The 16313-nt window shown below is 36.2% G+C and overlaps 1 protein-coding gene across 1 annotated transcript in view; it reads right to left on the reverse strand.

The window, feature by feature from the left end:
* ARIH1 (ariadne RBR E3 ubiquitin protein ligase 1) overlaps positions 1-16313 on the reverse strand; it is a 124837-nt gene that overhangs the window by 64989 nt on the left and 43535 nt on the right. Inside the window, exon 2 of the mRNA XM_045449160.1 lies at positions 10835-10902. Coding sequence (XP_045305116.1) covers positions 10835-10902 — 68 coding nt within the window. The remainder of the gene's footprint in view (positions 1-10834; positions 10903-16313) is intronic.

The raw sequence follows: 16313 nt of genomic DNA on the forward strand, positions 1-16313 counted from the left end.
CCCAAAATATGGATTTTTTACCATATTTCATGAAATCTAAAATGTTTTGGTGCTGAAATTTTGTGATCTTACCAGAAAGTGATGAGGGGAAAATTTTCACATAAGTCAATATTTCAATATTGTTGGACTGTAAAGTGCCATCAATTGAAAGATGTATTCAAATTTCAAACACATTAAAATATCTTAGAATCAATTAAATATTATTTATTATGCATGGGAACTGTTAGGTTTCTTAAATTCTGTGGCATGTTTTTCTTTTACCAATCTGGAACATTATCAGCCATTATATCTTCATATATTGCCTCTGGGCCATTCTCTCCTAAAACTAAATGAGATCTTCTCATTATATCCTCTATGTTTCTTAACTTTCCTTCTGTATTTTCCATCTTTTAGTGTATGTACTTAATTTAGATAGTGGTTTGATCTTTTAGCAAACTAAACGTCTCGTTAGCTTTGTCCAATGTACTGTTAAAATTAATTCACTGAGTGAATTTTGCTTATTTTGTTATAGCTTGAGAGCTTAATGTTCTTTCCCCAGAAAAGATTTATATTTGCTTCTGTCAAGTGCCTGGATACATTAATAGTCTAGGACCAACTTAATCCATATTCAAGGCTTAAAGTTGTCTGGACCACCCAGATGACATGATTATTATCTTCAATCTTCAGAAGAGCTGGTTTACCTAATCCTCATTCTTCCAGAAATTCTTTTTTCTTGTTTTCAGTTTACTTATTTGAGAGACAGAGAGAGAGAGAAAGAGAGAGAGAGAGAGAGAGAGAGAGAGAGAGGGAGAGAGAGAGAAAACACACGCAGGGGAGGGGCAGAGACAAAGAATCTCAAGCAAGCTCTGCACTGTCAGTACAGAGCCTCTCACGGGGCTCAAACCCACAAACTGCGAGAGCATGACCTAAGGAGAAATCAAGAGTCAGATGCTCAACCGAATGAGCTACCCAAGTGCCCCTACCTTATCCTCATGCCTAAGTGGGCCTAAGACTCTAACATTTTCCCCACTTCCCCCCCTCTCCCCAAGCAAAGGGCCAACAAAAATCACAGCTCAGTCTCTCAGCTACCTCTTCTAGATCAGAACATACTTCCAGGGCAAAGCAGACTGGAATGCTTGGCTCATCTCTCTAGATTTCCATACTCTCTTATTCCTATTTTACTAATTTTTTGATTTTTTTGATTTTTGTTTTTTTAATTTATTTTTTGATTTTCTTAACTTTTAAGATGTTCCAATATCACACAGATTTCTCTATTGTATTTAGTAGATAGAATGGTCCAAATTACCAGAAGTTTCCTAGAGCCTTGTATATTCTCTGTCACAGTTAAAACTCCCCCTGAACATCTCTTCCATCTATACTTTGCATTCAATTAACCATCACCATCCTAAGTCAAGCCAACATTTCCCTTTTACTTAGAATATTAAAATAGTTTTCCAATGGGTCATCCTGCTGATGGATAATCAGCTCATATTATCACCAATTTTTTTCCTGCACTAATGCCCTTTTATCACATTTCTCCATAAAACAACCTTCAAAGCTTTCCACTTAATAGGAATAAAAGGCCAAATTCATGCCCAGGTTCCCATGTCACCTGCCCTCCCAAGTCCAATCAAATGACATCTCATCAATAAATCCTTTCCTACCTGAGCGAGAAATAACCTTTTATGTGTTCCCTTAAAACATTATCTCTAAGTACCTTAAGGGTAAAAAATGGTGTATGACACACTGCTCTTTGATGTTCTTCATCATTCAATGTCTCCTACTCAACTGATGTTCAAAAACATTCTTGAAATGTATGAAGTAGTAAGATAAGTAGCAAGACAGGGACAACACAGTAACTTCAGGTGAAGTCACTAATGGAGGAAATTGCTCCAAGTTCATTCAGCTAGGAGATGGTAGAGCAGAGATCCCATTAACCGCTATAGTATATAGCAAGATGGTACATTTGCCTCTTTCCATACATGCTCCGCAATAACACTTAAACTGTTTAAATAGTAAAAAAATCACTATAATATAGAAGAGTGAAGAATGCCATCACAAAAGCCTGCTTTCTGATAAACCAAATTTATTTTCACATCCCAAAAGTTAACTGTGAAACAATGTATCATTAGTGATGCAGCTAATAAGGAAAGTTCCATACCATCATAATAAACATACAAGTGCTGGTTCTAGTACCTATTCACTAAATGGTGTTAATCCTTCAGAATGAAAACCAGAAAGTTATTTGCTACGTAGTCTGCACTGAAATCAGTCTTCAAGATTCTTTGATTACACCTGCCCATTAAAAGTAGTAAGTCAGGGGCGCCTGGGTGGCGCAGTCGGTTGAGCGTCCGACTTCAGCCAGGTCACGATCTCGCGGTCCGTGAGTTCGAGCCCCGCATCAGGCTCTGGGCTGATGGCTCAGAGCCTGGAGCCTGTTTCCGATTCTGTGTCTCCCTCTCTCTCTGCCCCTCCCCCGTTCATGCTCTGTCTCTCTCTGTCCCAAAAAGAAATAAACGTTGAAAAAAAAAAATTAAAAAAAAAAAAAAAAAAAAAGTAGTAAGTCAAAGACCACCTATATTTCCCCTCTCCTCAAAAATGCCAGTTAACTCATTAACACACACCTTATAGAGGAGATCCTGATTTTGTATTTGTTATCAACTCTAAAGGAGTTTGACTTGGGGGTTATGTCTCTAGCTCCTGACATACTAATATCTGATTTACATGCATGTCATAATTTTCAGAAATTACATACATATTACAAAAAATAAAACCTACAAGTGGTTGAATTACAATATTTACTAAATACTGACTACAGATTAGGAGTTCTGTTATGCACTAGCAATGAAAGACGAATAAGATAGTTTTTATGCCCAAACAACTCTAATGGAAGTGTTGAAATATTAAATCAAATACATTTAAAAATGCAACAGAAGAAGTGATTAATTTTTTGAGAAAAAAAGTAATCTTAGAAGTAAAGCTTAAGTTGGGTTTTAATTTTTTTTTTTTCAACGTTTATTTATTTATTTTTTTTTTTGGGACAGAGAGAGACAGAGCATGAACGGGGGAGGGGCAGAGAGAGAGGGAGACACAGAATCAGAAACAGGCTCCAGGCTCTGAGCCATCAGCCCAGAGCCTGACGCGGGGCTCGAACCCACGGACCGCGAGATCGTGACCTGGCTGAAGTCGGACGCTTAACCGACTGCGCCACCCAGGCGCCCCTTAAGTTGGGTTTTAAAGAACAATTAGGAAAAAGGATAAAGAGAAAGGCATGTCAGGCATGGGCCAACGACAGTACAATTCCCAAAGTGCTCCCTAGGGCTTTACAGCTAAAAGCCTACGTACACATCCACAGAAGCCCCATGTCAGACAAAGGAAACAGATGCAAGGTTGAGTCAACACAAAAATGAATTTGGTGACATTTTAAAAGTTGTGTACTACTAAAGTGTAATATGAGAATAGAAATAAAGATACAGAAATAAAGAGAAAATAACAAAGGCAAACAGAAGCTGGCTTTTTAAATGTCTTGTCAGGGGAGGCGGGTGGGGAGAATGGGCAAAATAGGTGAAGGGGATTAAGAGGTACAAACTTCTGGTTATAGAACAAGTAAATCACAGAGATAAAAAGTACAGCAACAGGGAATACAGTCAACAATATTATAATAACATTATATGGTGACATCATAATAAGCACTGAGTAATGTATACAATTATTGAATTACTATGCTATACACCTGAAACTAACATCACATTGTATTTAAACTATATTTCAATAGCTACAATAATTTTAAAAATCTAAAACAAAAAAAGCCTTGTCATAAAAAGAAAGGGAAAAAACCAACTCATTTTCATAGTCTCTCCTGCTAAAGGATTCATGCCTACCAGGAGCTGGGTAACCTATAGTTTACAAAAAGCATAGTGCCTGAAGAAGACTCAATGAAGAATTCATTCTTTCAAAAGGGTAAGGATATATCCAGCTTTCAGAGGCTGAAAGAGCAGAAATATGAATTGTGATATCACATGCCCAATATGATGATATGAGCTGTGACGCCTGTGTCCAATGGCAACAGCATGTTCACTAAAACAGTTTGATGCTGTGATTTGGACACTTCCTGGATGCACAGCCTTCATGGAGGATTCGCAATCTTTAATGTTGTTTTCACTTATTCTCTTCAAGTTTGTTTACAACTAAAAACCCTCAATGATAACAGGAATGGAAAAGGCTCAAGATATGACAGATGAAATAATGGAAGCAACATCCCACAAAAATTATGATAAAATCAAAGCCCAGATGGAAAGGTTAGCCTTCTAAAGAAGTAGAAGGGCAGATATAGTTGTTGCTGCACTTCTGATTCTCTGATTTGCTGTTCTGCTTTACCTGGAGAAGCATAGGAAGAAATCTAGTGAACAGAAAAAATTCTATTTATGTAACAGAAGAGAAATTAATCTACAGAGTAAAAATGCAGAAGGCTGGGTAAGAAAGAAAATGGCAAAGGTCTGGAAAGCTGCTATGAGAGATAAAAGATGACACCAAAAAATATAAATCATCCCTTCTCCATTAGCCCTTCCTCACCCTTTACCAAAATGTATTTTTGAAAGGAATAAATTACTTGTTTTTAGGGTCAGGACAAATTTGTTTAAACCATGGACTACACATCTGGGAGCAAAATAAGAAGAATTATTGGCAAGAATCTATTTATACCTCTGTGGCTCTCACTAGACCATAAGATCCTCCTCCAGGGCAATGACTAGGGCTCCCTAATGAATAAACAAACAAAAAATTGGTATGTTTGGTATATGGAAATGAAAAATGACAACAGAGAGGACAGAATTTAAAGTACTTCACAATTTCGACTAGGATAAGATTTATCTTTCAGTATGTCAAAATGAATAGAAAAGATACTTGAATATATTCTGTGTTACTAAGCGGGAAGCAAGATTTTTTTTAATGCTATGTAACAAAATTATTGGCCATATTGTCTAACCTATGATTATGGGGAACCTAAATTGTTACAAGATCGACATACAAGCCATCTTCATTTTTATACTCAAAGACAGGAAGGTGCACAGTGTCACTGAAACTGTATTTCCTTACATTCTGGGTTTCTTTTCACTTTCCAAGGGTATTAAGGGAAGGTGAAGGAGAAGGCATGGAAAGGGGCCTAGGCATTGGTGTTTTTTAAAGTTCTCAGGGATTCTAATGTGCAACCACTTTAATAGTTTATCAGTTGATTCTTTGGGATTTCATAAATAGATGATTATACTGTCGACAAAAATTTCTCCTTTTTTTAAATAAATGTTTTTATACAAATTAGCGTTGGGGCATCTGGGTGGCTCAGTCAGTTGAGCATCTAACTCTTGATTTTGGCTCAGGTCACGATCTCACAGTTTATGGGTTTGAGCTCCGCACTGACCATGTAGAAACTTGGGATTCTCTCTCTCTGCCCCTCTTCTGATTGCTGCTGTCTGCTCTCTCTCTCTCAAAATAAATAAGCTTAAAAAAAAAAAAAAAGAGTGCTTATTTTCTGAATCCGTTATCTTGTTATTATAAAAAATTTTTTTAACGTTTATTTATTTTTGAGACAGAGAGAGACAGAGCATGAGTGGGGGAGTATGAGAGAGAGAGAGGGAGACACAGAATTGGAAACAGGCTCCAGGCTCTGTGCTGTCAGCACAGAGCCCGACGCAGGGCTCGAACTCACGGACCGCGAGATCATGACCTGAGCCAAAATCGGACGCTTAACCGACTGAGCCACCCAGGCGCCCCGGTTATCTTGTTATTATAATGCTTTTCTGTGGTTATTGAAGAAAGTTCACAGCATACATAAAAGTATAAAGAAGAATCTAAAAATAACCCATAATCGTCCCATTCCCCAATCTTTATACCACTTATTTAATTTTCCATGTATTATTTTACTTATCAGAACTTCCAGTTCATTTAAATGCTGGTAACAGCCAGTAACCTTGTTTGGTTTTAATGGACATCCTTCCAATGTTTCAAAATTAAGGATAATTCTGCTATTGATGATTAGTTGATATTCTTTATTAATACCTTCCTAGTTTGCTAGAAATTGTTTTCTTTCTTTCTTTCTCTCTCTCTCTCTCTTTCAATTTCAAGCCCGACATGGGGCTTGAACTCATGACTCTGAGATTTAAAAAAGTCAAATGCTCTACCGACTGAGCTAGCCGAGCGCCCCTACAAATTGTTTTCTTCTAACTCATGGGTAAATGCACAATGTATTAAATGCATTCCTAACATTTATTATAATTTCCTTTTGGTTTCCCTTTGCTAACCTGTTTTAAATTAAATTAGTAAGTGCTATAGATGAGTTTTCTCCCCAATGGTGACCTGTTTTTGCATTCCTAAGAGAAATCCTACTAGACCATTAATTCTTCCAATTTAACTGTTATTTTATTTATGAATTCAACAGCTATGTTCATACTAAAGACAGCTTTCCTATGCTGTCTTTGTAAAATTTTGTAACAAGGGTTATTCTGATTTGGCTAACAGGAATTAATAATGTCCTATCTTTTTCTATGTCCTGAAATAATTTTCAATAGAAACTGGCAGTTCCTTGATGGTTTATTAGATAGAACTTGACCATAAAATCATGTAGTGTTTTTTGGAGAAGTAGAGGGATCTTTTGGTATATTTACTACATTCTTCCGTGGTTATTTTACTACTTCTTATGGAGCAATTTAAGTAATTTCCATTTCTAAGCTTTCAAATATATTGGTAAAAGTAGCATACAGTTTTCAGTTATAACTTTGAAATATTTTTCCCATCTGTAATTATGAATTATTCCCAATGTTTATTTGTGCCCTCTTCCCTAGTCCCCATCACATTTACCAATAGTTTATTTCCTAACCCTTTTCAAAATAGCTTTAACTTTTTGAGAGCAGTTTTAACTCACAGCAAAACTGAGGATTAAGTACAAAGCATTCCCATATACCCTTTACCCCCACACACGCACAAGCTGGTCCACTAGCAACATCTCACATTGGAGTGGCATCTGATAGAATCAATGTACCTACATCAACACATCATTATCAAAGTCCATAGATCACATTAGGGTTCACTTTTGTGTTGTATGTACATCTTATGGGTTTGGAAAAATGTACAATGACATGTACCCACCTTAACAGTTTCATACAGAGTAGTTTCATTGCCCTAAAAATCCTTTTTGCTCCACGTATCCATCCTTCCCTTCCCCATCTCCTGGCAAGCACTGATTTTACTGGTCTCCACAGTTTTGCCTTTTCCAAAATGTCATATGGTTGGAATCATACAGTATGTAGCCTTTTCAGATTGGCTTCTTGCATTTAAGGTTTCTCCATGTCTTTTCATGACTTCATGGCTTATTTCTCTTTAGCATTAAATAATATTCAATTGTCTGGATGTATACCACAGTTTATTCATCCACCCACCAACTGAAGGACATCTGATTGCTTCCAAGTTTTAGCAATGATGAATATTCAAGTGCAGGTTTTTGTGTGGACGCAAGTTTTCAACTCATTTGGGTAAACACAAAAAGTGTGACTACTGGATCCTATGGTAAGAACATGCTTAGTTTTGTAAGAAACTGTCAAACAGGAAGCAGAGGGGCTATGCCATTTTGCATCCCAACCAGCAATGAGAGTTCTCGTTGCTCCACAACCTCATCAGTATTTAGTAGTGTCAGTGTTGTGGATTTTAGCCATTCTAATAGGTATGCAGTGGTATCTCATTTTAATTGGCAATGCCCTAATGATATACGATGTTGAGTATCTCTTCATATTAGCTTATTTAACATCTATATCCTCCTTACTGTGATGTCTATTCAGATTTTTGCCCATTTCAAACTTTTTTTTTAATTATTACTGAGTTTTAAGAATTCTTTGTATATTTTGGTTAACAGTATTTATCAGAGGTCTTTCACAAATATTTTCTTCAAGTCTGTGGTTTGCTTCTCATACTCTTGATATGTCCCTTTTAAAAAATCCATTTCAAAAAATATTTTTGTTCCCTATTTCATTTATGTTGCTTTTATCTCTATCTATGCTGCTCTCTTTTTGTGGTTTTCTAAGTTCCTATTTCAAATGCTTAGTTTGTTTTCTACCTCTTTTTCTCTTATAAAGATACAAAGCCTATAAATTCCCCTGTATCTCTTCAGCCATATCCTCCTATATTTGTACTTTCACTGTGTAGTTATAATCATTTTTGGATAATAAGAATTGTTTGAAAGTATGAAAATAAAATGCATATCAATTTTTACCGGAATTCATTATAGCCTAAATTTGACCAATTTGAAAATAATATACTCTGAAATGTACCAAATACCAATACATATTTTAAATCCTCTCTGTTTACTGATGAACGGTCTAGAAGAAAACACATTATTTTAAGACAAGTTACGTGCCAAGGGAGATATGGGAAACTGAGGCACCTCAAAACAAGAATAAAGTTATTAAATAAGTTGGATACTGTTGAAATAAACAATTTAAGATGGCTAAATAGCAGAATGGGTACAAAAAGAAAAGCAAGTTAGTGAAATAAATAAAGATAAACCTGAGGAACTTCACACACCAGAGTAGAAAGACAAAGATGACAAGCACAGAAGAAACATTTTGAAAAAAGTTAAACTTCAAACGAAGATCCAGAAATTTCAACATGTGACTAACAGGAATTCCAGAAAGCATCAGGAGAATATAAAAAAGATAATACTAAAGAAATAATAGCCAGGAATTTCCCCGAACCAAAAAAATTAGTTCTCAGACTTAAAGGTCCCAACTGGACATGCTTTCAAAATCTACAAAATTTCAGAATATTAAAAGATTCTCTTAGAGCCCTTAAAAATTTAGCACATATGAAATGATTTAAATGACTAAAGATATATTCTGGAGAGAAAAAGGATAAATTTGGAGAAAATAGTAGGATGCAAGAAACTAATCAGCCAAAACAAACAAACACCAGTTAAATATATGAGAGCAAAATTGCCTGTAAAGGTGGCCACTAGAAAAACTGAAATAAAATGAGTAACTCTGAAACTACGGGGGGGGGGGGGGGGGGGGTTGATCAAACCAATAAAATAAACAAATAGAAAACATAATAAATATAAAGCACATCTGACATGGGAGTAATTATATCTAAAAGTGTGTCAGTGCTAATATCAAACGTAGAGTATAATGTGAAACTCATTAAATGAGAAAAAGATACTGGATATTCATTTTAAAACACTATTTAAAGATATTATAAATATCCAATAACATATCTTCAGAATATATAAAAAACTGAAATTACAAAAAGGAACTGAAGAGTTCACACACACAGAAGTTTCCAAGAAGCTGCCTACTTTTTAATTCATACTTACCACATGTTAAGTACAGTATTTAATTGAAAAATGCTTTCAGCAGTATCAATAGTGTTACAGGAGAAAATTCAGAATGTCTTTGGAGAAATAAGAAACTGTAAGTCTCATTCACTAGAAGATCAGATGTAAATAATGAAAACTCCTTTTCCAAATAGAAGTGTCATAAAATAAGTCAGAAAACAAACGTTACCAAAGTTAAAAAATACCACTGACTTCAAAAAGGGTAGTCAGACCCAGCAGGGACAGTGCAGGCAATCACACTGAGGAGGCATTTTATTCTTCATGAACCTTGGGAAAGCTATATAGCATATGTTGAAGAACATAAGCAATTCTGGAGTCCAATAAACCTGAGGTGGGAGTGCTAACTCCTTGTGTTACAAAACTGAGATAAATATATTAAGCCCTAAACCTTAGTTTTTGTATCAGTTAAGTGGAGATAATAGTTTCTAGCCCCTTAATAAAGCTATAAGAAGGATTAAATGAAATAATGCCTGGCACAAAGGGCTCAATAATTGATAACTATTATTTGTTACCATTAAATTGTAGTTGGGGCACAAGATGTGAGAAAGTGAGTAATGTTCTTATTTATTATCTGTTTTGCAAAATTCTTTCAATTTTAAAATCAAATGGGAAATACTTTCCATTTATTTATCATAATATCTGGGTTCTCAACTCCCAACAACTAGTTGTAATTTTTTATTAAAATTAGGATTGTTAATTTTAAACCGAAGAATATGGCTGATAGAATAAATACAAGCTTTCACCCTACCACCTTAACAAGTGCTAATTTACAATCCAAGGAAGAAAAAAAGATTAAGAATGGCATTAATATTGTCCTTCTCTAGTCCCTGCAATTTCCTCCCTTCTAGAACCAGAAACATTTTCAGAGAGAAAATATAAAAAATACTCACTGGAATATAATCTTGCCTGAAACCAGAGAAAGAGTCCAAACAGCTATTTTGATGGTCAGGATACCCTGAGCAACTTCTTCATTTTTACTGAATAAAGGTCATTAATATGCTTAACATAGATATAAAGTTTTATGGACAAGAAATTTTTAATTAATGGAAGATATAAATTATGTTTGAAGGCTGTATCAAGGGCTTTTTTTAATGTGTTTTCTTTTCTTTTATTATTTTAAATAGGCTCCATACCCAACGTGAGGTTTGAACTCAGGAACCTGAGATCAAGAGCCACAAGCTCCACTGAATGAGCCAGCCAGGTGCCCCCTAAGAGGTTTTTTAAAACTCATTTTTAGTTCTCAGTACTCAAGAGGATGTAATTTAGAAGATACTGAAGGAGAGCCCCCTCACCTCCATAATAAAAGAAGGAACAATGAGCCTGAGTTCCCTAACACTAAGTTTACTGTAAAATTTACACAAGGAATGCAAGAAATTAAAGCACATACTGGTATATAAATCAATTCCTTATCTGCCTCTTATAAATTCAGTTCGACAGGCTTTCTGTGTTATTTGTAAGAACAAAGCTGACAGTATAGTTCCTTACCTTTCCATTAGCTTCTCTTTATCCCAATTGAAGTGGCTAAGGAGTATTCTTGTGATAGTTGCTGGATTCTAAAGAAGGGGGGAAAAAAAGTTATTTTAAGGTAATAGTACTTAAGTGAATTTTTAGGTTGAATTTAAATTTCATCCCACCCAAATTTCCTTTCCTAAGATTTTTCTTTATTCTACAAAGAAAATATAAAATTTAATTGTAAGATCAAAGCAATTTAAAAATAGTTTGCCATACTAATTTGTCAGGTTTCTATGGGATTCTAAAGCAGAATTCAAAATAAGCCAAAAAGAAACTGAAAATTTACTGTATTAAATCAAGCACTAATTAAAATTCACTGATTTCTGCAATTAAGATTTAGCAGACTGTCACACTGTTAATTGACAAAATTTCTATTCAATAAAATTTCTAACACCTTGAGTAGAAACCATTTATAAGTCAGAAAGTCCTTCAGAGATATTTAATGAAAAAGACAAAATACCTGTACTGTGTAATAATTTAGAGAATATAATCCGAGGATGCTGTTTCATTTCTGAAAAGAAAGGCTAACACCATGAAATAAACCCAAAATTTACTGTCCTACTGTTTAATGCTGTCATTTATTTTTATTAACATTTATTTCCATTTCTCATGAAACTAGTCAGGTTACTATTTGGGTACAGAATTTTAACTTAAAACTCTAGTTACAATGTCAGAGATGTAACTCAAACCTCAATCTGTTTGTTTGTAGGTCACAGTACAATTTTATTACATCAAGTAACATTTCAAAAAGAATCTCTGTATAAAATTATTTTGTGTCACCATAGTTAGACCAGAGTTTTAGTTAGCCACTAATTTAATTAAAAAGTAATCTTGTATAAAAATATTGTCATGAAAGAAATCTGTATCAATTATTCTCAACAATACCATTTGTCACAGAGAAATTCACATAACATTCAATACCCTCCAAAAAAGCCAAAGATGCAGACATGTTAACTCTCTCATTCACCCACTCTAGGCACATGTTGCTAATCCATTTAGGTACTCCTTGCTTCTTGGGTCCAGACTCCTCCAGAATCCTCCTTTAACACAGCATTTAACAGACTCCACCACTTTACAAGAGTTAATATGTGGGGGGGGGACCTATTAACTGATCCTATGTTATGTTTGTTTGTACAGAATATACATTGTTGTGTCCAGCTCTCTCAGAAATGTGATCCAACAATTTATTAACTCCCCCCCCCCCTCCAAAAAAACCCCAACTCAACTCTTGTTTGGAAACAGGTTTCCACAATAGGATTTGCCTACAATTAAAACAGTTATTCATTTAGGTTTAGACATATGAAAAATAAAAGTGGTAATCCTATCAATTGGGAGAATGAAGTCTAGAAGTGCCGATGAGAACTGTGTGACTGTAATTTTGTGGCACCCAATATACTGTATTCTCTGCCACTAGACAGAATGCTTAGAGAAAAATGTTTCAGGAGGTGTTGAGTCTCGACTTGCAAACAGAAAAAAGGGAGAGGGGAACAAATGCCCTCTCTGACTTGATGTTGCAATAGTGTCTTTTCTGTGCTTGAGTTTCAGTATCAGAAACTTCTATCCAGAGGTTCCCAAACCTGTTACTGATTCATCCAAAATTACTATGGAAAGTTCTGTTAAAATACAGATCCCTAGGTTCCACCTCCATAGTTCTACTTAATAGGTTTGGGGCAGGACAGGACCAAATGTGCTCATGATCCAAGGGACTCAGAAATAGACCAGCAGTTCCCCAGGGAAGAAAACATGACAACTTTTCTATTTTTTTAGCTCATCTTTCAAAAATTCCTGTGTAGGTGTGTATGTGTTTGTTCAGTAATGTGTGTATTATATTAAAGGTACATGCTCAAAAGTTTTTCCCAAAAGGACAGACTAAAAAAATTCATCTAAACCACAGTGGCATGATAACGCCAAAATACCTATATTCTGCGAGGGTCTATGCTATGGGACAGGAAATATTTCACAATACTAACTAATAATTTTTGGTTCACTATTTCAGTGTAGGTGGCTCAGATCATTTATGTGCACTACATATAAGGAAAGGTAATGGGGGAATAACATATAATGTGAATCTATGAACATATAATGTGAGGCCCTGTAGAAGGTACTTTATATACCTCATTTAATTCTCAAAGCTCTAAGGTAAATATACTTATCTGCCATTTTAAATATGCAAAAACTATGATTAGAATCTTTGGAGATTATAAAAATTACCCAATATTATCCAGTTAAGTGGAATAGTTGTGACTTCTAGCCTAAGACAATCTGAATCTAATATTCTTTCAGTTATTCCATGTAATAGAACCCAAAAGGAACATTAAAGATATCATTTACTAGTCATATGTCTATGACTATCTGTGCTGACAGTGCAGAGCCCAGAGCCTGCTTCAGATTCTGTGTCTCACTCCCTCTCTGCCCTTCCTCCCTTGCTCACGCTCTGTCTCTGTCTCAAAAATAAACATTTAAAAGTTTTTTTTTTTAAATGGGTATATTTAGTCATATAGTTATACATCAGTAATGTTAACTTATTTAAAAACAAAACAGTCTGACTTCTGGTCCTGGCCAAGATGGAATAATAAGCTCACTATAGCGTCTCTCTCTCCCCCCCAACTGATTACAACTAAAAATTGGACAAAATACTCTTAAAATTAAACAACAGCAAGCAGATTGGGGAGGGAAGTGAAGAACAAATAAGGTGGTGGTGAATATCCTGTTTGTTTTTTAACCTTTATTTCCTGGCTTTGACCCATGGGTGGGCCAAATAGAGAAACTGTATAGCAGGCATGAGCATCTAACACTAAGAGGATTGCATCATTTTGGCTAGAGGGTTATGGCAAAAGGCTACTACTAAGGTAGGGAGAATACTTTTTTTTTTTTTCCTTCTTTTGTTTCTCTAGGTCCTGCCCTGAGGCCTGCTGCAACCATGAAACTCCACTGCTCCAGAATGACAAGAGAAACCTACTGCTCTGAACAGAAGAATAAGGAAGAGGGCCCTGAAAGGGGGGAGGGGGAGTGGAAATCCCTATTCTTTTCTTTTTTCTCTTGCCACTTCATCTCAAGGCACAGGTAAGAAACTAAAAGCTAGAGAACTCCAAGCTTCAGGCTAGAGGAATGAAGGGCCTCTGGGAGTCAACAGTGTAGGGGAAATCACTGAGAAGAGAAAGATGGAGAAGTGATCCTTAAATCTGCAAATGAACCAAGTCCTGGGCTCAATTACAAGCTATGTATATGTGGAACACGGCAATTACAGGAGAGGATTTTAGAATAGAGCTATGGTGCATTATGGTATATATAACTGCCCAAGTCCTAGATCAACCTAAGTGGGAAAGGGAGGCGCAAACTCAACGCAGCAAGGGCTTTGAAAACTGAACAGATAATGGAAAAACTGCCTATATACACTGAGAAAGAATATGCAGTCATAACCCAATTGGACTTACCTCTTTACTAGAACAAATAAAAAATCCTCATCTCCCTAAAGGATTTTAACAGGATGCAGAATCTCACAACAAAATATTCAAAATACCCAGGATAGAATCCAAAAGTTAACAGACATAGCAAGAACAACAAAAATGTGACCAATTCTCAAGGGAGAAGACAACTAATAGATGCTAACCCCAAGATAACCCAAATATTTGAAATACCAAAGCCTTTAAATTTTTTTCTTATGTTTATGTATTTATTTAGAAAAAGAGAGCAAAAGCAGGGGAGGGGCACAGAGAGAAGGGGAGAGAGAGAATCCCAAGCAGGTTCCATGTTCCATACCAAGCCCGATGTGGGGCTCGATCCCATGACCTTGAGATGATGATCGGAGCCGAAATTAAGAGTTGGGTGGTCAACCGAGTGAGCCACCCAGGCACCCCAGAAATACCAAAGACTTTTAAAGCAGCTATTTTTTTTTTTAATTAAAAAAAAAATTTTTTTTTTCAACGTTTATTTATTTTTGGGACAGAGAGAGACAGAGCATGAACGGGGGAGGGGCAGAGAGAGAGGGAGACACAGAATCGGAAACGGGCTCCAGGCTCTGAGCCATCAGCCCAGAGCCTGACGCGGGGCTTGGGCTCGAACTCACGGACCGCGAGATCGTGACCTGGCTGAAGTCGGACGCTTAACCGACTGCGCCACCCAGGAGCCCCTAAAGCAGCTATTAAAAACATGATCCATTAGGTAAGAATGGACACCTTAAAATGATGAACCAAATTCTTAGGAAAGAAATGTAAGTTATAAAAAAAGAACCAAATGGAAAATTTAGAACTAAAAAACAAAAGTTTACTGGATAGGCTCAAAAGCAGAAAGGAGATGACAGAGAAATCACTGAAACTGATATATCAGTAAGAGTTATCGAAATTTAACAACAGAAAAACTAATTAAAAAAAAAAAAAAAAAGAATAGTCTCCAGGTACCTGGGCGGCTCAGTTGGCTGAGTGTCCGACTCTTAATTTCAGCTCAGGTTCTGGTCCCAAGGTCATGGGATTGAACCTTGTATGGTGCTTCAGGCTGAGCGTGAAGCATTTTTTAAAAGAACAGTCTCTCAGGGTCCTGTGGGGTAATATCAAAAGTTGTCAGCCTAGAATTCTATATTCAGGGAAAGTCAAGTTCAGGATTGAAGACAAAGATATTCTCAGACAAAAGAAAACTGAGAACTCACTGTCAGGAGACCTGTTCTAAATGAAATGCTAAAGTTCCTCAGGTGCAAGGGAAATGATACACTGTGTTAACTGGAATTTAAATAAAAACCTGAAAATAAAGTGTTATTATTAAGAAGAGAGGAGGGGAGGGAAGGAAAGAATACCACCTGATCTCAAAACATACTGTAAAGCTCCAGTACTGGCAAAAGGATAGACATAACAATCAAAGGAACAGAAGCCAGAAATAGATCCATACAAATATGGCAAAATGAGATTTTGCAAAGGTGCTAAAACAATTCAAAGGGTCGGGGGGTTGGGGGGGAACCTTTTCAAAATAACCAATCCTACACTGATTAAGACATCCTATAGGGGCACCTGGGTGGCTCAGTCAGTTAAGCTTCCAACTTCAGCTCAGGTCATGATCTCACAGTTCATTCAGGCTCTGTGCTGACAGCTCAAAGCCTGGAGCCTGCTTCGGTTTCTGCGTCTCCCTCTCTTTCTCTGCCCCTCCCTCACTCACACTCTGTCTCTCTCAAAAATAAATAAACATTAAGACATCTATTTTGTTTTTAATCAACTGTAACCTATACCTTAAAGACTTTACACAAAATTAATAATGGATCAGACCCAAATGTAAATCATAAGACTATAACTTCTAGGCGAAAATCTTTGTGGTCTTGGTTTGGGCAAATAGTTCTTAGATAACAAAAGCACAATCCATAAGAAAAACTGATAAACTGGGGGTGCATGGGTGGCCTGTTAAGTGTCCGACTTTGGCTCAGGTCATGATTACGGCTCGTGGGTTCAAACCCCACGTCAGGCTCTGTGCT

This window comes from Leopardus geoffroyi, chromosome B3, assembly GCF_018350155.1.
Source record: "Leopardus geoffroyi isolate Oge1 chromosome B3, O.geoffroyi_Oge1_pat1.0, whole genome shotgun sequence".
Taxonomy (NCBI): Eukaryota; Metazoa; Chordata; class Mammalia; order Carnivora; family Felidae; genus Leopardus; species Leopardus geoffroyi.